We start from the raw sequence: 24,838 nt of genomic DNA, 5'->3' as shown, positions 1-24,838 counted from the left end.
AAGCCTACAGCCATGTCTGATGAATCGAAAACATGACTCATCAACCTACCACATTGTTATGGATGCACCTTCACATCGAATGTAAATATCAACCTGTACATCAACCTTTGAACACATATGTTTCGTGACCTGTCTTCGCCTTCACTGTCTTTCCTGGGATTGAAAACCTACAGCCACATCTGATCAAACTGAAACATAACTCATCAACTTTCGTCACTCAATTTTCTCCTATGAGTTATGAGTTACTGTTTTGTAATTACAAAAAAATAACTCATACTTATGACAAAAGATCTCGTGATTACGAGATCTGGATTTCATAATCATGAGAAAAGTTAAGGTAGCCTAGTTCGGTAAAGTCGGAGAGATATTCAGATCCGGACTTCTCAGATCAGTAACTCAGAAGCGAAACGTTGTTAAAACACAAACCAAAGAGCACAAGAGTGCGCAGGGACCGTCTACAAGGTGCAATGCTTAAAAAAAGAATAGATATATCACAAAAATATTCAATAACTTCATTATTATTCTGTGGAGTGTGACCACAACTCAGTGTCAGTCATTCAGTCATTTATCCATTAAGTCATACCTCGTCAGTGTCCAGGGAACGTTTTGGTTTAGGGTGATCTGAAACAACTGGTTACCTTGGGCGTCTCTAGGGGTGTAATAAATACAAATGAATTGTTTCCTGTGTCACTTGGTCTTCTTTGTCCTGTAAGTGGAAACTGTTGATGTGTTACTATTACTTATTTAATTGCTACATATTGAACTGTAAACATTTCAACGTTTAAAAGACATAAAACACGGTGATGTTTAAAAGTTGTTCAAAAGTGAACGTTTTTTCAATGACTATTGAAGACGTTGAATAAACGTTCAACGGGATTTGCAATATTGTCTTTCAACTGAGAAATGTGGATGTGGTCTCTTAGTAAGCCTCTAAAATGATGATATACTATTATTAGCACAATGTTTAGTATTGCAAATCCCGTTGAAATGTGGTCTGAACGTCAATGTTCAATCAATGTCTTCAAATAGTCGGTGAAAAAACTTTGAACTTCTTTTCAACAGAAAAATGCTCGCTGGGTGATTATTTACTCCAACAATGATGCAGAAACAGCTACTCACCTCATCATTTAGCTGTTTCCTCAACTCTGTAACTTCTCTAAGTTATAACGTGGCTGGTTTTGGCTCTTGTTGCTGCTCATCTATAAAGAGAGACTTCGCAATTATAATTTGGAAATTAGAACGGGAGATGTGAGTTAGCTGTTGGCCCTCAAAAATGTCAGCCTGTGTTAAAAAAAGAGACTGACACAGAGTGTAGAATTTTTAACAAAATATGGACTTTAAAGTTTTTTTTACTGAAGTCAAAGGTAAAGCCGTGTGCATAGTTTGTGGAGAACAAGTCGCAGTGTTGAAGGATTACAATTTGAATCGTCATTACGAGAGGAAACACGCGGAGAAATACGAAAACTTGACGGATGCAGAGCGGGTACGGACGTCTGAGGCTTTGCTAGCTAAGCTGCAAAAGCAACAAGGCCTTTTTACCAAAGCTTCACACATCCAGGGATGCAGCCGCCAAGACCAGCTTTGTGATATCCCACAAAATTTCAAAAAACAGTAAGCCATTCTCTGATGGGGAGTTTATCAAAGAGTGTTTGGTGGACTCTGCTGTACTACTATGCCCCCAGAAAAAAGACTCATTCGAGAATGTGCAGCTCTCCAGGCGCACCGCAGCGAGGAGGATCGAGGACATCGAGGGAAATCTGGAGCTTCAGCTGCAAAAAAAAGCAGACAATTTCGAACTTTTCTCCTTGGCTCTGGACGAGAGCTGCGATGTCCGCGACACAGCCCAGTTACTCATCTTTGTACGTGGGATAACGAAAGACTTCGTGATTACAGAGGAGCTGGCAGCAATGCAGTCAATGAAAGGGACGACGACGGGGAGTGATTTGTTCACGGAGGTAAATGCATGCTTCCACAAGCTGGGACTCAAATGGGACAAACTGGCATGTGTCACAACCGATGGTTGTCCAAAAAATCTGACGGGGAAAAATGTTGGACTTTTAAAGCGGATGCAAGATAAAGTGACTGAAATCAACCCAGAACTGAACTTGGTATTTTTGCATTGTATTATACATCAGAATGTGTTGTGTAAGTCAGTGCTAAAACTTAACCATGTTATTGATGTTGTAACTAAAATAGTTAACGTCATCAGGGCAAGAGCATTGAATCACAGACAGTTTGTTGCACTCTTGGAGGAGCATGAGACTGAACACAGCTGTCAGGTGGCTCAGCCTGGGCAAAGTGAGTTCGGAACCTGAGAGCAGAGATTCAAGAGTTTTGTGAGAAGAGAGGAAAGGACATCCCAGAGCTCTCTGATGTAAACTGGATGACAGATTTTGCATTTGCTGTTGATGTGATGAATGATCTGAATACCAAACTGCAAGGCAAGGGCCTCTTTGCACATGACATGTAGCCTGGTGAAGGCTTTCATGAGAAAGTTGCAGTTTCTTTCAAGCCAGATGCAGGTAACACTCTCACCAACCTGCAAACCCTGAAAGAAGCCATACCATCAGTTGAACATCTCCACAGGTACTCATCCATGTTACGGGCACTGCATGGTGAGTTTTCAAGGCCATTTCAAGACTTTAAAACAGTTGAGAGTGAAATGCACATGATTTCTTCTCCCTTCACGTGTGGTGTGGATAATGCTCCCAGTGATGTTCAGCTCTAACTCATTGACCTGCAGTCTGATGCAGTACTGCAGAGCACTTTAAATCAGTATCACTGCTGGATTTGTATTCTTCTCTCAAAGAGGAGAACTTTCCACACATGAGGAGGCATGCTCAGAAGATGTTGGTTCTCTTTGGATCTACCTACATCTGTGAACAAACATTATCCGTGATGAAGTTGAACAAATCCAGATCCAGATCCTCTCTCACTGACATCACCTGTCAGCTGTCCTTCACATCTCACCTCACACATTCAGCCTGACTTCAGTCACTCGTTCAAGCTCAACAAAGACTAGATTTCTCGCACTGAACTGAAAAACAGAAAGAGGTAATTGTATAGTAGTAGTTATAAAAGTACTCATTTTGCAAAAACATGATCCCCGTCAGTGTTCTACTATTATATATGGATATTACAAATGTATATGTTGTTTGGATCATTATTCCTGCTGCAGATGTTTTAGGTGGAGCTCATTTTAACTCCTTTATACTCTGTTGTTCAAAAATGATAATGTGCAAAGTAACTAGTAACTAAAGCTGCCAGACAAATGTAGTGGAGTAAAAAGTACAATATTTCCCTCTGAGATGTAGTGGAGTAGAAGTACAAAGTTAAATAAAATATGAATACTAAAGTAAAAAAGTACCTTGAATTTGTACATAAGTACAGTACTTAAGCAAATATACTTAGTTACATTCCACCACTGATCATAACATTTACTCTTACCACTCACAGCTCATCAAAACCAAACAACATACTGCTTTTTATAAAGAGGTGGAATAATATTGAGCAGGATTGAGTTCAGTCTATTGGTCCGGCCCTCCACAACAGTCCCTGTTTCTCATGTGGCCCCTTGGGAAAAAGAATTGCCCACCCCTGGTCTACAAGGTGCAATGCTTAAAAAATAATAGACATATCACAAAAATATTCAATAACTTCATTCTTATGCTGCGGAGTGTGACCAAAAACACTTCACACATCAATGGTCTCTTAAACTAAAAAGGGTAACCCTTATTACAATGGTCATAAACAGGTGCATACATGAAATGTGTCCTCTGCATTTAAACCCACCATATGGCTTCAGGAGCAGTGGGCTGCTGTAAAGCAGACCAAGGAGGAACTTGGGGTCTAGTATTTCACTAATGGACAGCAAGACATACAATTAATAGTAGCCGAGGATCAAACCACCAACCTCGAGTTAAAAGGAAAATGCTCTCTTGCATCTTGTTATTGTGTATAACCAGGAGAAGACCATTGATATATGAAGTGAGTTTGGTCACACTACACTGCATGTCAAATGAAGTTATTGAATATGTTTGCACTATGTCTATGTCCTTGTGCACTCACTCTCACAGCCACATAGAAACCGACATTATTTGTGCAGCTCAGATGACGGCTCGTTTTGATGAAAATGAGGATGTAGATCGTTGTCTACCTCAGAACGGTTGCAAAGTGGCATCGTTTGTGTTTTAACATTTCGCTCACAAGTTATTGATCTGGAAAGTCTGAATCTGTGAATATCTTCTGACCTTTACCAAACTAGGCTATCTTATCTTATCTTATTTAATTATTACGAGTTATTATCTTGTAATTACAAAATAGTAACTCATAATGACGAGATAAGGTGTTTATATATTGTCTTCTTTGGATGCAATGCGCTTCTATAATTTAGAAAGGTTATTTTCTTCATCTTGAAGAACTTGATCTTATTCTGAGTGAAAGATTAAAACCCGAGATACCACATTGTTATGGCTGCACCTTCACATCGAATGATAATATCAACGAGTTGTGAAACCTTTGAACGTATCTGTATGTTTTGTGACCTGTCGGCCTTCACTTTCGTTTCCTGGGATTGAAAACCTACAGCCACATCTGATCAAACTGAAACATAATTCATCAACTTTGGTCACTCAATTTTCTCTTACGAGTTATGAGTTATGAGTTACTGTTCTGTAATTACAAGAAAATAACTCACACAAAATGACAAATAACGAGATCTTTTGATTAATAATGACAATTGAGTAAAGGAAGTCGAGAGCTGTAAACAGAGACAGCTCGCCTTCAAAGTAAAAGTTGCATGTTTTCAAATGTCTTTGCTCCAGCGATCAATTTAAGGAGAGTGTTGGAGCTATTTATTTGATATTGAATTTTGTTATTTCATTTAGAGAGCTTTATAATATTCGTTCAGAGAGGTTAGAACAAATATTAAAAATAATGAACATAATATATAACTGTTACAAAGTCATATTTCTGCCACTCTTCCACAATTGAAGGTGAATAAACTGCCGATGAGCGGAAACACTGAATTATATGTATGTAATGATTCATTATATTATCAACTTATTTATTTAAATAAAGGCTTCCTAAACTATTTAGGTGAATATTTCAGGCTGTAGTGTTGAGACTTGTGAAGAGAAAGAGTTGATTTATCTTGAACTTTGACTTTATAGCTGGCTCTGTTGTCATGACAATGATGCCACGAAGCTATCCCATGTAAAATCCTTCAAGTAAAAATAATTTTGCAGGATCATCCTCTGGGCTTGAACATCATGACTTTCCACAGCATAAATATCACTCCTTGTAGAACATTGTCTGTGCCAACCCTTATTTTAATAAAACAAAATTTCACTCTTCAATTTTCTTTACTTTTATGAAATTACAAACGTTTTCTACTTGTGTCTGCTGCCCGTTGGCATCATGGTAACATGGATTTCACACCAGCCAATCAGTTCCTTCCATCAAAAAAACTTTATTTCAGACTCTTTTGCCGTCTATCATTAAGTAGTACTAATCAATATTATTGCAGCGTCCTCATTAAATGACATTTACATATGTTGAGGGCTGAGTAAGTCTACGACTACCATTATTTACTCAATCCTCAACAATATATTGTAGTATGAAGAAACAAAATTTAACAGCACCACAAACATCCTCCAAAATGACAAACAGTTGAATCAACACCTCTCTTTAGAAGGGAGGATTTATTGCAGGACTGTTGTATTATACTGCATTAGTTGTAGCTCAGTGTACCTAAATTAATTTAATATCCACCTGTGTGTTGTACGTCCAGTCACATTCACACAGTGTAACCCGTCAGCTCTGGAGAATCTCTACACACCTCAGTGTCAACTTTCTCTGGGCTCAGCATCATCCTGCAGTGATTAACACGCAGCAGAGACACTGCTCACTGCTACATACTGTCTCTGCTATGCATTGAACATGCAGGTTTACACTGGAAAGCCGATTGGAGGAGCCCCACTGAAGAATCAGGGCATGAGGGTTGTGCTCAACATGGCAGAGGGTATCAGGGGGCACAACATTACGTGTGACAAGTTTTTCACATCCTACAACCTGGGTCAGGAACTTCTAAAGAGAAAGCTCACAATGGTCAGGACCGTCCGATAAAACAGATCTGAGCTCCCTGCCGAACTGTTGGAGATCAAGAACAGGGCTCCCCAGTCGTCCAAGTTTGTCTTCACAGACACCACAGCCCTAGTGTCTTACTGCCCCAAAAAGGGAAAGAATGTTGTGCTCATGAGCACTCTCCATAGAAATGCAGAAATCAGCACCAGAGAGGACAAGAAACCAAGCATGATTCTAGATTACAATGCCACTAAAGGGGGTGTGGACAATTTGGACAAAGTAACGGGGTCCTACAGCACCAAGAGAATGACTGGCCTTTAGTCATCTTTTATAATATAATTGATGTATCGGCCTATAATGCGTTCGTCATCTGGACGGAGATTTTTCCTCAGTGGAACGTGTCGAAGCTGTACAAGAGGCGCATCTTTCTCGAGGTACTTGGGAAGGCACTCGTGGTGCCGCACATACAACGGAGACAGCACCTACCGAGGACCCCAGTCGCTGCAGCCACAGTGAGGGAGATCCAGGAGAGAAGTGCACCCAGTACACTAGTGTCTGAAGTAAGTAATTGTGTGTGTGCATGCATGTGTGTGTTTCAGGGGATCAGGAGAAAGACATAGTAAAGTAATCATTATCTTTATCTTTCTAGGTTGCTGCTGGGTGAAAAAGGAAGAGGGAGAGGTGCCAGGTCTGCCAGCCATCTGATGACATCAAGACGAGCACAACATGTGCGACATGTGCAAAATGTATTTGCACAAAGCACACCGTGACGACATGTCACTCGTGTGCTGTGTAGACACAGATACACAGACAAACGCATGCAAACATACACACACCTCGTTCATTGTGCTCATCTCTTGTTCATTTTTGTAAATGTCTGTTTCTTAACACTATAAATGAACATAAATAAAGTTTACTTTCAATACAAATCCTTATGACTCATTTGGCTTGATTTTGAGTGAGCGGGTCAATATGACCCTGAACATCAGAGGTGTCTAATCTCTATTTATCTACATCACCCCATGAAAAAAAGAAAGTTTCAAAATGTAAAAAAGATTTCGAAAAAAATACATGTTATGGTAGACTAATGCAATGTATATCTAGGTTTTTCCAATGTACCTAAAAAATAGTTTGAACATGTATTTTTCATGAAAACGAGTGAGTTATCCGAATTGAACTGTGATCTATGGAGGGGTGAATAACTCCATTCCACTAAATACTGATTGAATTGTTAGTAATGGTGTTGGTGATGAGGTACAAACTATAGTTATTAGGATTTTTTGGTTTCTGACAACTTTTGGATGATAAAACATGCACCGGGTCACATTGACCCGGGAACATCATTGCTGTGAGAAACGAACATAACAGGAGGGTTCTCTTCAAGGAACAGTGTGTAACATTTAGGGGGATTAGTTGGCAGAAAAGGAATATATTATGCATAATTCTAGTGTATAATGACCTGAAACTAATAATCGTTGTGTTTTATTTAGCTTAGAAAAAGCCATTTATATCTAATTAGGGAGCGAGTCCTTTTCCACGGAGTCCGCCATGTTGCACCGCCGTGTTTCTACAGCAGCCCAGAACGGACACTGGCTCTGGTGAGAGACGTTTGTGTTTTTGCATTACCTAAAAGGTAGGGATGGCTACTGAGACTCGGTATTAAACGTGGCCCGGATTATTAAAAATCGGAGTATTGATAAACTCTGACGTCACTGGTGCTTTTTATTTGTACTTTTTAATGGTTAGGTGTAATTTAATATCACGCTGAAGTGAGCATTTCCACTACTTTCTCTGTGGGGCTGAGCTCCTCCAACTACACATAGACACAAACACACACATGATGCATCAGTGAGCAGAGAGGCGGGACGGTGGTCCCTGAACCAGGTGAAGTGAAGAATACTTGATTTGACGGCAACTTCGCTTGTTACTGCAAAAAAAAACATTCGGAAGTAAAAGCCAATCATTTATCAATACATCTGTTCCACAACCACTAACATGTAAACAAAACCTAATTCAATTGGCCGCTCTCATCCACTATACCCTAACTCGCTATGTTTACACAAACACAGCACATGCGATCAGCCAAAAGCTTTTTCTTTTTTTTAATAAACAAATTAAACCGATAGATGTCTGTCTGAAGTTTACTGTTTATCTTAGTTTGTTCTTGTAAACTTCTCTACTGGCTGAGACAAAGCAGACAGGAGGACAGAGGACGGGAGGAATGACTGATACTATCTAATGTCTGTGTTCCTCATTATTATTATTTATAAACTTTATTCAGGTACTGGTTTACTCCAGTGAAATATTAATGACTTTATAAAGTGACTTTGCTGTTGTAAACATTAGTTATAATTAATTTGAATTTTTTTTATTCTATATACAGTATGCTTTCAAAGCAGTCATTTGTCATGAAAAAGAACAGAGTATTGATAAAAGTAGCTCTTTGCAGTAATAAAACCTAAAGATACCTCACTACCTGAAGGCCACCGCAGATCTCCGATAGGCTTAGAAAGGGGGTGGGGGGGGCTGAGCTGAGGGTCATATTGTTGCTTGCTATCTGCAACCTCACCACTAGAGGCCACTAAATCTCACACACTGTTCCTTTAAGTTGATTCAAAGTTAGAAACAGTTTTTTCTTCATCTTGAAGTATCCCACATTGTTTACCATCAAATGGAAATATTAACTTGGTGTGCATTACTTTAGACACACTTATATATCTAGCATATGTGAACATTTTGAGCAGCGGCCGTTTGCAGAGTGTTGGTGTGAACAGCGGTGACAGCGGTTACCTGGAGACACCTGCATTACGACACTCTGCTGCCATCTTCCAATTTGGCAGTAGCTTTCAAGAGCTGTAGTTTGACTAACATCCATCAGCGCCCTGTGAAGAGGACTGCAAGATTGTGTAGAGTACATGAATTTCTTGTATAGTAACCAGCAAAAAAAAACACAACTTAAAGAGTTGATTAATTTGTTGGATAATAACAAGCTAGAAAAAACACAGGTGGAAGATTTCTTAGTACACATTGTATATTTAATAGTATTAATAGGTAATTGTGTTCTTCTGAGACACAGCTTGACATACTTTCTATACATACAATCAACTGCATCTGCTGTGATATTCAGGTTACAGGCATCAAATTTACTATTACATTATTAGAGAATGTTATATTCCACGACTCAAAGAAATACAGCAAAGCAGATTTCACATACTGCTAGTAGTAGTAATAGTAATGTTCTTACATAAACTTAAAATACAGTGCTAAGAGGGAAAAAACACACAACAGGAATATAATAAACACAACATCTGATCAAAATCTATTGTAATAAACCATGTGATGTTGAATAATTCTAATGACATTTAGACATCACAGTGGATGTTATTAAAAGACCCGTGTTATCGAATGATTCAGCCTGTCGTACAAATCGAGTGTACTACTTCCTCCAAATATATAGTTGTTGTTTTTTTTCAAGCTTTTGTGTTCCATTAACTACTAAAGTCTAAAAACGTCAAGACACCTACCTTTTAAAGGGATACAGCTCAATTAATAAGTATTCTCAGATTTTTTTAGGTGATGCAATGAATTTATTTTTCCAGCTTTAGGACCAGTGTTGTAAAGAAACCACTATGGCTCTTGCAGGTTTTCCAGAAACTCCTCTATTTCTCTCCACATTGAGTTCCTGCGTTTATTTTTAACATTCTCCAGAACTTTGATGCTGTTCCCACGATAGAAGGATTGATGCGTAATCTCTGCCGCCTTCATGTGATATTTTAGTGACTTGTTTTGATCCTGTCGATCGAAGTTTAAATACTTTGCGTACTGGTTATAAAGCAGCTGTTTGTCTGCAGGTTCCAGATCACTGTTTAGCAGTTCCTGGTACATCTGCTCAGCTTTAGCCTGGCCGTGATTGGACTTCGCATATATATTTGCGAGTTCTATTTTCTTCACAAATGAAGAATGAGGGTAAAGAGAAATCACCTCCTCTTGGAGACTGATTGCTCTGTCTATCGTGCTTTGCTTTGGGCGACCGTCACTGAAACAAATGATCTTCCATTTGAGAGTGAGAGCGGCACATCTCTTCAGATAACGCTCATCTGGATGTTGTTCCAGAGCCTCCTCTGCCAAATCAACGGCCTCATCAATAGATACATAGTGTCTATAAACCCTTAGTATTGCTTTCATACCATTGTAGCTGCTGAGAAGATTTCTCAAAATCTTTCCGGCTAACTCACGTGCTTCATCCTCAACTCTTTCTCCATTCTTTGCACGTTGCTCAAGGTAGTAAGCAGCAAGGTACAAGTTCTCTGAATCCTGTTCCTTGGCGACTCTCATTTTCTCCAAGATGTCAGCCTCCAGCACTGTGTCAATGTGATCAAAACCACTCGCTAACCCCATGACGTGACTGGTGTTCCACTCCACCATGTCCGGCTGCATCCTGATGGCTTTCTGGAAGTAATCTGCAACCAGCTCTCTGTCTGTGCTGAACTTCATCAGGGTCCAGGCTTTTTCAGCGTAGATCTCTGCATGGAGCTCGTCCTGCGATGGAGATGGGTATTTCTTCATCAGGGCTTCAACCTTGGACAGGTAAGCCTCGCTCTCTGCTTGGTCTCCCAGGTGGTGGTGCAGCCAAGCCAGGTTCCTGTAGTTCACCACTAACCAGGGACCGTCATCTGCTTTTCTCATCTGGCGGAAGGCCTCTGCAGCCTTGTTGAAGAAACTCTGGGCGTCTTCGGGGAAGCCCAGCTTGTACTGAATGAACCCCCTCAGGTTGTAAATGTGACCCAGCCAGCAGTGTCCCTTCTTGCCGATATCTACCAGCATGTCGCTGAGACGTAAAAGTTTGTTCTTGCTGGGGTCCAGATCCCAGGTAAAGTGGCACTGCAGGGCCTCCAGTTTTGAGACCAGTGTTGTTTGACTCTGAGCAGCACTGATGGGGAATAAAAATGACAAATATTATAACACATCACTAGGTTAATATAATATGCTCGGAGGCGTGCTTTGTTTGGATAATGATTGTTCATTTCATGTTGAGGAAGGGAGGAAGATAGAAATAGAGTAAGGAGCATTGAATCTGTTAGCTGCTTCCTTGATCTGGACACAACATCATTTCACTACACATACTGTTTAAAAAAAAGGAAGTAAGGAAGGATCAGAGGGGGGAATGAAAAATAGAGTAGGGCGCATTAAATGATCAGAAAGGAAATAAGGAAGGAGCAATAAAAGAAGATAAGGAAAGAAGTATGAGAGGAGGAAGAAAAAAATATGCACCAACAAACTGCTGCAAAGAAAAAGTAAGGTAGGAAGAGGAAAATAAGTAAAGAAGGAAAACTTGAAAGAGAAACCGAAGAGGACAAAGGAAGGCAAATGAGTGGACGAGGAAATGGGACAATGGAGGGAAGGAATGGATAAGAAAAGAGGTATAAGTGCAGACACAATATAAAACCTTGGAGGACAAGAAGAAACAAAGGTGAACAAAGTATGCAATGAATACATAGATTAGTAATGAAAGGATGGCATCTGTGAGGAAGGAAGAAACAGAGTGAGGCAGGAGGAGGAAAAAAAGGGGGGGTCAGAAGGACAGAAGGGAGAAAGAAAAAATGGCTGAAAGAGGTAAAGAAGGAGGAGGCAAGGAAGGAAGAAAGGTAAAGAAATGGTGTGAGCCACAGAGGAGAACGAGGAAGAAAAAAAGATAATAAAATAATTCAACAACAACATTTCACATTTGTCCACCAGAATTATATTCCTGGAAGTGTGGGATGAAACTTCAAGAAAACAACTGATCAGTAATAATTGTTAAGAAAAAGGGTTTTTAATCCCTGTGGCACTGACTGAAAGGCAAGACTGACGAAACACAGGAGGGATAATAGTAGTAGCCTAAAGACAGAAAGGAGGGAATGAAGGAAAGAGGTACCAGAGATCTGACTGAACAACAGTGTTTGAATACATCATCAATGACTTGAAGGATCCATAATGTTAATATTATTTGGCTGTAGGACACAATGATAAGATATTAAATAAATCATAATGATACTGATTATTTACTCCAACAATGATATGAAATGCAGAAACAGCTACTCACCTCATCATTTAGCTGTTTCCTCAACTCTGTAACTCCTCTAAGTTAGTGTGGCTGGTTTTGGCTCTTGATGCTGCTTTGGCTTCGCTGGTATAAATGATAAGATGTTGTTGAGCACGCAGCTTTATATGTTCACAATCACATCGAAGCGGATCGTAGAGGCGGGGCACTTGAGTTTCATTCTTCTATTCTCTTTTAGAAACGCTGCTTGACTTCCGTTTCCCTGAAATCGAAGTCTACAGCCATCTGATGAATCTAAAACATGACTTATCAACTTACTACATTATAATGGCTGCACCTTCACCTCGAATGATAATATCAACGTGTACATCAACCTTTGAACACATCTTATGTCTTGTGACCTGTCTTCGCCTTCACTTTTGTTTCCCGGGATTGAAAACCTACAGCCACATCTGATCAAACTGAAACATGTAATGGTAATTGTTTACGTAGTATATATTTCTACTCAGTATATTGTATTCATGCAACTAACTGTGTTGTATGAGAATGTTCCAGCGCCAAGGCCTTTGGGACGTTTGTTTTGGTTGCTGGCCGTTTGTTTTTCCTTGTTGTTCCTATCAGTCTGAGACCAAATGTCTGTAACATTGGCCATCGGCCCCCACCTTTGCTCATTCTGTATAAAGAAAGCTTGTTCACTTTTTTCTTGGTTCTTCCTCACTGAGACTGTACGCATTCTGTTGTGATGATTGAACCTTCTCTGCGAGATATATATAAACACTTAAAAGACAACCTGGTTTTTAGTATTATGTATCTCAGCATTAAAAGACTCACGCAAAGCGGGTATAGGAATATTTTCCACCACAATTGGCGTCACAAACAGCATCCCTTGTAAGATCGTCAGGAGCCAACAGGGATCGGTGAACTGGCCCTTCTGCCTCGACTTACCTCCAGACAAAATTAAGAGAGAGAGGCCCGATTCCTGTCCTGATCGTATAACTACAAATTCTCATTTGGTGAGTCGCTGAATTTTTTTAAATTAATCGTATTAGTGAAATTGATCCAGGAAGACCATATTGTGAGACTGAAAAGCAAATATGTCTGTTGTTGTTCATATTGGTTTTTTTTATTTTCTTTTGTGGGTTTATTGTGGATGTTGGTTAAACTCGTATCCTAGCGTTTTTCTGGGCATCACGATTGGGTTACTGGAATGAGGGGTCAGTGTTTGGCGTTGCATGTTGACGTGAGTGTTTGACAGTGTAGACGTTAAAAGCTGAAGTCCTTTGACCTAAGAGATGTTAGAGTCCGGAAGGGTAAATGTTATCTAGAGAAGGAGGACTGGTGTAAGGATGAGTGTTTAGCGTTGCAAGTTGCAGACCTTGGAGAGAGGTAGACGTAAGCATTGGATTCCTTGGACCTAAGACTGGAATACTAGGGGTGACCGTTTGGTGTCTGCCTTAGAGGTTGAATATCTTGGGGTTAGGCAGTAAGCACTGGGTTCCCTTGACCTAAGAGACTTTAGAGTCCGCAAGGACAAATGTTGTCTCGAGAGAAGGCTTAGACTGGGAGTCTAGAGCAACGGCTTTTATTCAGATTGTGCCAAAAACAAATCTAGAAACTCACTGTGACGACTGTGTTTAAAGAGAAAACGCGTTGCCCCATATAAAGAAAGCATAATATAATATGGGGGGGGGGGGGGGGGGAAGAGTAAGTTCCAGGCTACTTCGCCTGATGAACCCAATGTCATGTTCATGAAAGGAAAATATGGGAAAGTGAGCTGCCAACATCCAAACGAATGGGTGAATGAATGTGGTTTTCCTGCGGGAGGTTTATTCAGTCTCAATTTGATACAGAAATTACACAGAGTTGGGGAAAAAAGAAAAAAGAGAATGATATGGAAAAAATAAATAAATAAAATAAAGGTGAAACATTTGGACATGAAAAAAAGTCATAGAATAAGCCTGAGCAGCCTGATGCCAAGGTCTTACCTCCAATAATAAAATACATGTGGGACAAAGATAATCAGACAGCCAAACAATTGGAAGAACGGATAAAATTGGGGTTCGCGGAAAAAGGCAACTTTAGCCTACGACCAAAATTGGATCAACTCAAACCGTGTGTGGAGCAGAGAGGAAAAGGCGAAGCAGAAACAGATGAAGTAATGTCCAAGAGGTAAAGAAAGAAAGAGATGTATTTGAATAAGACATATACAACTGATAGAAAAGGAAAATATGCTGCTGAACTTTTGTTTTTTGTTTTTGTTTTGTATTTGTGTTACATGGTCGAGTGGATCCTGATCTGGTCTCCGCAACGCCGCTGCTGTATGCTCCCCAGGCACAAACAACATGACCGCCAACACCCACCACTCAACACTCCTAGGATGAAGAAGGACGAGACTCATCCAAATCTACAGGCACCATGTCAACGCTCACAACTACAGCCCCATCAAGGAACACTGATGACAATATAAATCTGGATTATCTGAACGCGAGACAAAGAGGACATTACAACAGAGAAAGAAGATGTAAAGAAGAAGAAGCCATGACTCATGTGGAGAGTTCAAAGAGCAACTTCACAGAATTCAAGAGAACTTTGACCTCCTTTGTGCATTATCATAAAATATCTGCGGCATTCAGCCGTAATCAACCTGGAATGTGTTATATACGACTATGATGTATAACCATAAAGTGACAGCCCTGACTGAACTTTGTAAGAACGCTTTCCTGCCATCTATGAATCTGAAAAACATCACACTAAAGAAAGTTGTGTGATATGGAAGACTGCAACCATATTGCAACATGCTGAACACGTTGAGGAGCAACAACGACAGAGAACAAGCAAAGACTTTCGTCAGCGCAAACTCGAGGATGCCCAGCTGACAATGTAATCAGGCCATGACAGGCGAGGAGGAGAATTGAGGGGCAGAGACTTTCGAAAACACACACCAGCTGAAAACTTTGTGTGCCATAAATGTGACAACTTGGACATTGTCTAAGGGACTGCCCACAATCTCCATGGAGGCAGGACTGGTGGGAGGGCTCAACATCAGCAGTCAGGAGGGGAGGAGCAGGCGGCGGGGCGGACCTCAGTGATGGACCAACGACGCACACACATTACAACAGAGGGTGAACTTTAGATTCTGCATATGACAAACTTGTACATTCAATACACACATTAGAAATTAGACAAACACCACTCACACCCACATACCAGATGTGTATTTGAAATAAAATGAAAGTTTTCTAAAATTACCACAAGTCACGTTAACTATTAAAGGTAAATATGTTACATTTTTGATTGGCTCAGGAGGCATACCAATTAGTGAAATGTACACAAAGCCCTTATCCTGTGTTAGATAACATCACAGTCAAACATTCATTTCTGCTGTCCGATCACTGCCCTATAAATTTAGTAGGTAGAGAAATTATGTATGATGGACATTTATTAGACAGAAAATTCTGCTGGTGTCTCTGTTTCTCTGCCTCCCACACAATCTGAGTTGTTTAAGGGGGAGTTCACACAAGTGTCCTATGCACAAGGCCCATAATTGGAGGTGGAAGGACATGTCTGACTGGCTGTACAGACTCAACCACACATTTTGGGTATTATGTGTTGATGTTTCGATATGCCCCTGCTTGAAGACAGGCCACCACGAAATCTGTGGTTTCAACACCTTAATTATACTGTCCGCACGTCAGTAAATTTCTCTACTCTCGCCTGCCAATGTTAACCAAATGAACTAGTGGCCTATCCAGATGATGGTACGTGTCAATCCTTTTCAGGTAAACCTGTCTGCCTCTTAGACTACATCCGTACTACTCGTTTTTCAAACGAAAACGCAGTTTTCAAACAAAAACGATCTCCGTCCACACGGCGTTTCAGCATCGTTTTCGAATTGATCTCCGTCCATACTAACACACCTGAAAACGAATATCACGTGAGTCTTCACGTACACTGGGCATGCGCGTGGGTGTCGATGTAAACAGGAAGTACATTGGCTGCTTAGTTAAAAAAAATACGACAGAGTAATAAAGTAGTCTTTAATAATGAAAGGTCGTGTTTACCACGGTAACCACGGGTCTGTCGCCAAATCAGCCCAGACTGAAATCTTTTGGCATATCAACTGTAAGGCACCGTCTGTCATTTTAGTTCAATTAGCTCTGAGCGGTGGGGATGTCGTCAGCTTTAAAGATGTAAAACAGCGTATTTTTGTGGTACAGCTTAAACTGCAGCGTTCTTCTCCTCCCTCGGGAAAAAAACGAGCAAAGGCCGACTGTCCAATGCTGCAACATCCTAAAAGGGAGAGATAATTACTCAAGCAAAAAGCTTTAAAAAAAGCCACACATAGTTCAGGAGAGCAACAAAACCACACAGTGTGCGTACCTCACTGGCAGCGTAGGTGTTCAGGACTTTGATTTTGGACAACAGTGCAGCTCAGAGGAAGAAAATATATCACAGACAATACTTTTTAGTAGATAAATTCCTTATTGTTTCTTTAATAAATAATGTCATCAGACTTTAAATCTGATTTTGTGCTGCTGAATGTTCAGAACTCCGCGTTTACTTATTGGCAGAGCACGCCTGACGCACCACCTGTCAGACACACATGTAACTGTGATGAGAAGGGGGTTCATTAAACAATGCTTTGTATGAGCAGCAATAGTCGTAGTGTTACAGACCCTTCCACAGACAGTGATGCCTCCTCCAGGTGAGGGTGAACTCACAGGTGCAGATCATGCACATGGTGGCCCTCAGGTCTGGGATCCAAATGGGAGCCTTTGAACCCAACAGGGCCCCGGTGTCGACAACGGCCTTCGCCCTCGGTCAAGATAATAATATACATATATTTTGAAGGCAGAACAACAGTACAACGTAAACTGGATTTAATGATCACTCACCAGAAAGAACACGTGAGGCTGCATGACTTTCCTGGACAGCTTCATTAGAGTGCCCTCCTTCAGAAACACCTGAAAATAAACAGGCTGCATTTAGAAAACACCTGCAGCATGTGGAGTCCAGTGGCTAAATGATGACTTTTTAAGACTCAATCGATACCTGAAACAGAAGCACAGAGCAGCGTGATGTGATGGTGGGAGTAGGTTTGTCATGTTGGGGTGATATCATCAGTCATACAGAATTAAACCACACATGAGTGTATTCTGATTCACAGAGAACCTGCAACATTATTAATGACGCTGCAAAAACTAAAAATGATTAGCAAGAAACTGAAAGATTACATTACATTACATTACAGTAATTGAGCAGACACTTTTATCCATAGCGACTTACAATAAGTGTATTCAACATAAGTATTCAAGAGAACTAGTCACCAGAAGTCATAAGTGCATCTCCTTTTTTAAACAAGCATCTAAGAGTATAAACCAGAGCAAAAGTACAGAAACAAACGAATACAATAAGTGCAGCACACTAGTATGAATACAATAAGTGTAGCAAACTAGAATGAATGAAGATCATGCACATGGTGGCCCTCAGGTCTGGGATCCAAATGGGAGCCTTTGAACCCAACAGGGCCCCGGTGTCGACAACGGCCTTCGCTTCGCTTTCTGCATAGAATCTTAAAATGTTAGGTTTCTGTGACTTGTCGTATTTGTTAATTGAGAGAATTTACACCTGTGCGAAAATTATCCCCGCATGACAAACCGAACTGGAATATGAACTTTGGTTTGTAAAAAAAAGTTAGCAACACTTTTGAGACTTACTCTGCCTGGCTGAACGATCTCATGGTGACCAATATGTATAGAGAAAACACATCATGTCCTAAAAAAAGCACATAAAGGACATGCAATACATGTTTTGTAATACATTTTTCAAATGTGTACATTGTGCAGAATATGCTCGAGAAGAAACAAATCAATATCTGCTCTAGGTCTTGGCACCAGGGGAGACATAAAAACAGATATTACAACATGGTATTTCCTTTTTTCCTCCTTTGATGATGTCAAATGTGAAATTCCTTATTTTCAGTGTGCAGTCAGCTTCTAATTTGCCTTAAAATGATTTTAAATATTTGAAATCTGTTCTGCAGAATTCCTCCCTTGTGTTAAACTCCTCAGGTTTGTATTACCGTTACTGTCCACTGGGTGCCAGTACGGTACCAAAGCAAAGAAGGACCTGACTTCAGTCACGTGCTGTCAATAAAGGAGCACCATGACTCCATGACTCAGGAAACCCTTTGACTTTCAGTGAACAGTGAATGTGTGTCGGGTGGTTGTACCTGTGAGCAGCAGCTGGTGCTGAGGAATCCTCTGCACTGGTGTCAGCAGGTAGTGCTTCAGAGCCAGACAGACACATCTTGAACTCATGTCACAAAACAAACACAGCACCGTCCAGTTTACTGTTAGAGATACGCGTAGGGTGTTTTGATGGCTGCTTCTGATAGCAACACTTCTGGATCGAAGCTGCAGACAGCTAAACTATATTACTTTATCTTTAAATGTTAGTTACAGTGAAGGAGTAAAGGCTCCTGAAACTGTATTTCACACATAATATAACATAAATAATCTCAATTAAAATCCTGCTTGAAAACGGTGCTGATGTGATTTAATCTACTAAGTGATTCGATGTTTGAAAGAAAAGCACAAAAAAACAAACCTGATACAATGTTCATGTAGAAACCCCAAAAATAATTGTTTTTTGTTAAAACTTTAAACTAAAGAAGAATAAATGACTTGCTTACATTGTTTTGCAATACAAACTTTTAAATACAAACTTTTTTTAAAGACAGGTAATTCAATAGTGGAAAAATTGTTGATTAACAAATATAATCATGCAAATATAACAAAAAGAAAAACAATGATATTACAACGTTCTCTCTAATCATTCTCTTTGCCTCCCCTCTAGCTTTGAGTTTCTCCCTCATGTGAAGTGAACAGAACTGGGACGTTGGTATTTTTTTTACAAAAAATGCTAAAGGGGCAGGCCTAAAAATTTAAAGACTGAAGGCATCGACTCTGACCCAACAAGCACAGCACAACACTTGTAGATAAAAAGGGAAGCCTGGTTCATCAAGGATCTCACACTCAAATCCACAAATGTGGAGGAAGTCGGGCATTAATGATGCAAGAAGAGAGGACGAAGAGGAAGGAAAAGACATTGGTGTTAAAGAGAGATGGACGAGGAGGACGAGGAGGAGGTGATGGACTATGAGTAGCTACAGATGAGAGATATGACAGTTGGCAGGAGGGATGATGGAAGATGAAAGAGGGCTAGACACGGAGCTTGTCTGGGTATCAAGTGTCGTGGAAAAGAAGTTCAGACCAGGCCAGTTGATGAAGTCTAAACCGCCATGTTTCTACAGCAGCCCAGAACAGACACAGGCTCTGGTGAGAGCCATTCATGTTTTTGCATTACCTAAAAGGTATAGGGACTGAGACTCGGTATTAATTAAACGTGCACCGGATTATTAAAAATCGGAGTATTGATGAACTCTGACGTTACTGGTGCTTTTTATTCGTACTTTTTAATGGTTAGGTGTAATTTAATATCACACTGAAGTGAGCATTTCCACTACTTTCTCTGTGGGGCTGAGCTCCTCCAACTACACATAGACACAAACACACACACATGATGCATCAGTGAGCAGAGAGGTGGGACGGTGGTCCCTGAACCAGGTGAAGAATACTTGATGTGACGGCAACTTCGCTTGTTACTGCAAAAAAAAACATTTGCAAGTAAAAGCCAATAATTTATCAATACATCTGTTCCACAACCACTAACATGTAAACAAAACCTAATTCAATTGGCCGCTCTCATCCACTATACCCTAACTCGTTATGTTTACACAAACACAGCACATGTAATCGTCCAAAAGCTTTTTTTTCTCCTTTTTTTTTTTTTTTTTTTTACAAACAAGCTAAAGCGAAGGCTGTCTGTCTGAAGTTTACTGTTTATCTTAGTTTGTTCTTGTAAACTTCTCTACTGGCTGAGACAAAGCAGACAGGAGGACAGAGGACGGGAGGAATGACTGATACTATGTCTGTTCCTCATTATAATTAATGGGGGGCTGAGCTGAGGGTCATATTGTTGCTTGTTATCTGCAACCTCACCACTAGAGGCCACTAAATCTCACACACTGTTCCTTTAAGTTGATTCAAAGTTAGAAACAGTTTTTCATCATCTTGAAAAAGGGAAATATTCAAACCCAAGCTCCCACATTGTTTCCCATCAAATGGAAATATTAACTTGGTGTGCATTATTTTAAACACACTTATATATATAGTATACGTGAACATTTTGAGCAGCGCCCATCTGCAGAGTGTTGGTGTGAACAGCGGGGACAGCGGTTACCTGGAGACACCTGCATTACGACACTCTGCTGCCATCTTCCCTTGTAACCTGGTTACTGTTTGGTTACCACTTCACACTGACGGGGCTGTTTAACTGAAAACCAACAATTCAATTTGGCAGTAGCTTTCAAGAGCTGTAGTTTGACTAACATCCATCAACGTCCTGTGAAGAGGACTGCAAGATTGTATAGAGTACATGAATTTATTGTACAGTAACCAGCAAAAAAAAACACAACTTAAAGAGTTCTTAGTGTACACATTGTATATTTAATAGTATTAATAGGTAATTGTGTTCTACGGAGTATCAGCTTGACATACTTTCTATACATACAATCAGCTGCATCTGCTGTTATATTCAGGTTACAGGCATCAAATTTACGATTACATTATTAGAGAATGTTATATTCCACGACTCAAAGAAATACAGCAAAGCAGATTTCACATACTGCTAGTAGTAGTAATAGTAATGTTCTTACATAAACTTAAAATACAGTGCTAAGAGGGAAAAAACACAACAGGAATATAATAAACACAACATCTGATCAAAATCTATTGTAATAAATCATGTGATGAGAGTGTACTATTTCTGACAAATATATAGATTTTTAAAAATGTTTTTTAAAGCTTTTGTCTTCCATTAACTACTAAAGTGTAAAATATTGCAGACACCTGCCTTTATAAAGGATACAGCTCAATTAATAAGTATTCTCAGATTTGTTTTTTTTCGGTAATGCAATGAATTTATTTTTCCAGCTTTAGGACCAGTGTTGTAAAGAAACCACTATGGCTCTTGCAGGTTTTCCAGAAACTCCTCTATTTCTCTCTACATTGAGTTCTTGCGTTTATTTTTAATCTTCTCCAGAACTTTGATGCTGTTCCCACGATAGTAGGATTGATGCGGTATCTCTGCCGCCTTCATGTGATATTTTAGTGACTTGTTTTGATCCTGTCGATCGAAGTTTAAATATTTTGCGTAGTGGTTGTAAAGGACCTGTTTTTCGGCAGGTTCCAGATCACTGTTTAGCAGTTCCTGGTACATCTGCTCAGCTTTAGCCTGGCCGTGATTGGACTTCGCATATATATTTGCGAGGTCTATTTTCTTCACAAATGAAGAATGAGGGTAACAAGAAATCACCTCCTCATGGAGACTGATTGCTCTCTCTACTGTGCTTTGCTTTGGGCGATTGTCGCTGAAAAAAATGATCTTCCATTTCAGAGTGAGTGCGGCACATCTCTTCAGATAACGCTCATCTGGATGTTGTTCCAGAGCCTCCTCTGCCAAATCAATGGCCTCATCAATAGATACATAGTTTCTGTAAACCCTTAGTATTGCTTTCATACCACTGTAGCTGCTGACAGGATTTCTCAAAACCTTTCCGGCTAACTCACGTGCTTCATCCTCAACTCTTTCTCCTTTCTTTGCACGTTGCTTAAGGTAGTAAGCAGCGAGGTACAAGTTCTCTGGATCCTGTTCCTTGGCGACTCTCATTTTCTCCAAGATGTCAGCCTCCAGCCCTGTGTCGCTGTGCTTAAAAGCACTCGCTAACCCTATGACGTGACTGGTGTTCCACTCCACCATGTCCGCTGCATCCTGATGGCTTTCTGGAAGTAATCTGCAACCAGCTCTCTGTGTGCGCTGAACTTCACCAGGGTCCAGGCTTTTTCAGCGTAGATCTCTGCATGGAGCTCGTCCTGCGATGGAGATGGGTATTTCTTCATCAGGGCTTCAACCTTGGACAGGTAAGCCTCGCTCTCTGCTTGGTCTCCCAGGTGGTGGTGCAGCCAAGCCAGGTTCCCGTAGTTCACCACTAACCAGGGACCGTCATCTGCTTTTCTCATCTGGCGGAAGGCCTCTGCAGCCTTGTTGAAGAAACTCTGGGCGTCTTCGGGGAAGCCCAGCTTGTACTGAATGAACCCCCTCAGGTTGTAAATGTGACCCAGCCAGCTGTTTCCCTCCTCTGTGCCGATGTCCACCAGATTGTCGCTGAGACGTAAAAGTTTGGTCTTGCTGGGGTCCAGATCCCAGGTAAAGTGGCACTGCAGGGCCTTCAGTTTTGAGAGCAGTGGTGTTTGACTCTGAGCAGCACTGATGGGGAATAAAAATGACAAATATTAAAACACATCACTAGGTTAATATAATATGCTCGGAGGCGTATTATGTTTGGATAATCATTGTTCATTTCATGTTGAGGAAGGGAGGAAGATAGAAATAGAGTAAGGAGCATTGAATCTGTTAGCTGCTTCCTTGATCTAGACACAACATAATTTCATTACACATGGTTGTGTACGGTGGTTTGATTTGAAAGGCAGCAAGAAAAAAAAAGGAATTAAGGAAGGATCGGAAGGGGGAATGAAAAATAGAGTAGGACACATTGAATGGTCAGAAAGGAAATAGGGAAGATAAAAGATAAAAGAAGATAAGGAAAGAAGTATGAGAGGAGGAAGAAAGAATATGGACCAACAAATGGCTGCAAAGAGAAAGTAAGGTAGGAAGAGGAAAGTAAGTAAAGAAGGAAAACTTGAAAGAGAAACAGAAGAGGACAAAGGAAGGCAAATGGGTGGACGTAGAGGAAATGGGACAATGGAGGGAAAGAATGGATAAGAAAAGACCTATGAGAACGGACAAAATATAAAACCATGGAGGACAAGAAGAAACAAAGGTGAACGAAGTATGCAATGAATACATAGATTAGTAATGAAAGGTAGGATGGCGTCTGTGAGGAAGGAAGAAACAGAGTGAGGCAGGAGGAGAAAAAAAGAGGGGGGGTCAGAAGGACAGAAGGGAGAAAGAAAAGATGGCTGAAAGGTAAAGGAGGAGGAGGCAAGGAAGGAAGAAAGGTAAATAAATGGTGTGAGCCACAGAGAGAAGGGAAGAAAAAACTGGAGTCAGCAGAATAAAATAATTCAACAACAACATTTCACATTTGTCCACCAGAATTATATTCCTGGAAGTGTGGGATGAAACTTCAAGAAAACAACTGATCAGTAATAATTGTTAAGAAAGAGGGTTTTTAATCCCTGTGGCACTGACTGAAAGGCAAGACTGAAGAAACACAGGAGGGATAATAGTAGTAGCCTAAAGACAGAAAGGAGGGAATGAAGGAAGGAGGTACCAAAGATCTGACTGAACAACAGTGTTTGAATACATCATCAATGACTTGAAGGATCCATACTGTTAATATTATTTGGCTGTAGGACACAATGATAAGATATTAAATAAATCATAATGATACTGATTATTTACTCCAACAATGATATGAAATGTAGAAACAGCTACTCACCTCATCATTTAGCTGTTTCCTCAACTCTGTAACTTCTCTAAGTTAGTGTGGCTGGTTTTGGCTCTTGATGCTGCTTTGGCTTCGCTGGTATAAATGATAAGATGTTGTTGAGCACGCAGCTTTAAATGTTCACAATCACATCGAAGCGTATCGTAGAGGCGGGGCACTTGAGTTTCATTCTTCTATTCTCTTTTAGAAACGCTGCTTGACTTCCGTTTCCAGGAATTGAAGCCTACAGCCATCTGATGAATCTAAAACATGACTCATCAAATGTTGTGATTATATTTTCTCTTGAGAAAATGTTGAGTTAGAAACAGTTTTTTACTTCTTCTTACAGAACATGATGCCACACTGGGGGACATATTCACATCCAAGATATCACATTGTTATGGGTGCACCTTCACATTGTGTGATAATATCAACGTGTTGTGAAACCTTTGAACGCATCTGTATGTCCTGTGACCTGTCTTCGTCTTAACTTTCTCTGATCAAACTGAAACATAACTCATCACCTTTGGTCACTCAATTTTCTCTTAAGAGTTATGAGTTACTGTTTTGTAATTACAAGAAAATAACTCATACTTATGACAAAATACCTCGTGAATACGAGATCCGGATTTCATAATTATGAGAAAAGTTAAGGTGTAGCCTTGTTCGTTAAAGTCGGAAATATATTCAGATTCGGACTTCTTAGATCAGTAACTCAGAAGCGAAACGTTGTTAAAACACAAACAAAAGAGCACAAGAGTGCGCAGGGACCGTCTACAACAGAGGTATCCAACACGGTGCCCGCGGGCACCCGGTCGCCCGCAGGGACCACGTGAGTCGCCCGCGAGACATGTTCTAAAAATAGCACTAGTCACCATTGGAGCTCAGTCTAAAATTGTAGTTGCTGTTCTTTTTTAATCAAAAACGCTTGCATTATTGTAGATTTTAAAATGACAATATTTCTTGTCATAAGAGAGTTGGGTACCCGGGCGCACGGCGGACAGCCAGGACGAGGCCGCCGCACTAGGTTTTCAGGTTCCGAATGGCGGACGCTTCCCGTTGGCGCCAGACGCGCGCGGCGAGAGCACCCCGTCGTCAGGTCCGTAAATCCTCGGAACAGACCGCGGGGCAATCCGATCGAA

General features: G+C 40.5%; 1 protein-coding gene, 3 long non-coding RNA genes and 2 pseudogenes across 4 annotated transcripts in view; 3 read left to right on the top strand and 3 right to left on the bottom strand.

Moving 5' to 3' along the window:
* LOC142939300 (uncharacterized) overlaps positions 1–24,838 on the top strand; it is a 75,099-nt gene that overhangs the window by 39,870 nt on the left and 10,391 nt on the right. The gene's annotated exons all lie outside the window — the stretch shown is intronic.
* LOC142939311 (general transcription factor II-I repeat domain-containing protein 2B-like) lies at positions 1,473–5,886 on the top strand (annotated as a pseudogene).
* LOC142939335 (antiviral innate immune response effector IFIT1-like) lies at positions 9,105–11,844 on the bottom strand. The gene has a single exon (XM_076082613.1). It carries the CDS (start codon positions 10,906–10,908, stop codon positions 9,712–9,714), a length of 1,197 nt encoding a protein of 398 aa, XP_075938728.1. The 5' UTR covers positions 10,909–11,844; the 3' UTR covers positions 9,105–9,711.
* Positions 16,148–17,308, bottom strand: LOC142939338 (uncharacterized). The gene is made up of 3 exons (XR_012949959.1): positions 17,177–17,308; positions 16,801–17,088; positions 16,148–16,714 (listed from the first exon to the last, which is right to left on the bottom strand). It is a non-coding gene; the product is annotated as an uncharacterized LOC142939338 (long non-coding RNA).
* On the top strand, positions 18,313–20,032 carry LOC142939301 (uncharacterized). Its single transcript, XR_012949950.1, has 2 exons — positions 18,313–18,405; positions 18,983–20,032. It is a non-coding gene; the product is annotated as an uncharacterized LOC142939301 (long non-coding RNA).
* Positions 20,611–24,070, bottom strand: LOC142939290 (antiviral innate immune response effector IFIT1-like; annotated as a pseudogene).

Source organism: Anarhichas minor, unplaced genomic scaffold, assembly GCF_050575085.1.
Source record: "Anarhichas minor isolate MPS153535 unplaced genomic scaffold, ASM5057508v1 ptg000096l, whole genome shotgun sequence".
NCBI classification, from domain to species: domain Eukaryota; kingdom Metazoa; phylum Chordata; class Actinopteri; order Perciformes; family Anarhichadidae; genus Anarhichas; species Anarhichas minor.
This window is presented reverse-complemented; position numbering and strand designations above follow the sequence as displayed.

What these genes read in the sequence shown, in the direction of transcription:
- LOC142939335 (XM_076082613.1), bottom strand. Translation starts at nt 10,908, where the DNA reads ATGCTGGTAGATATCGGCAAGAAGGGACACTGCTGGCTGGGTCACATT.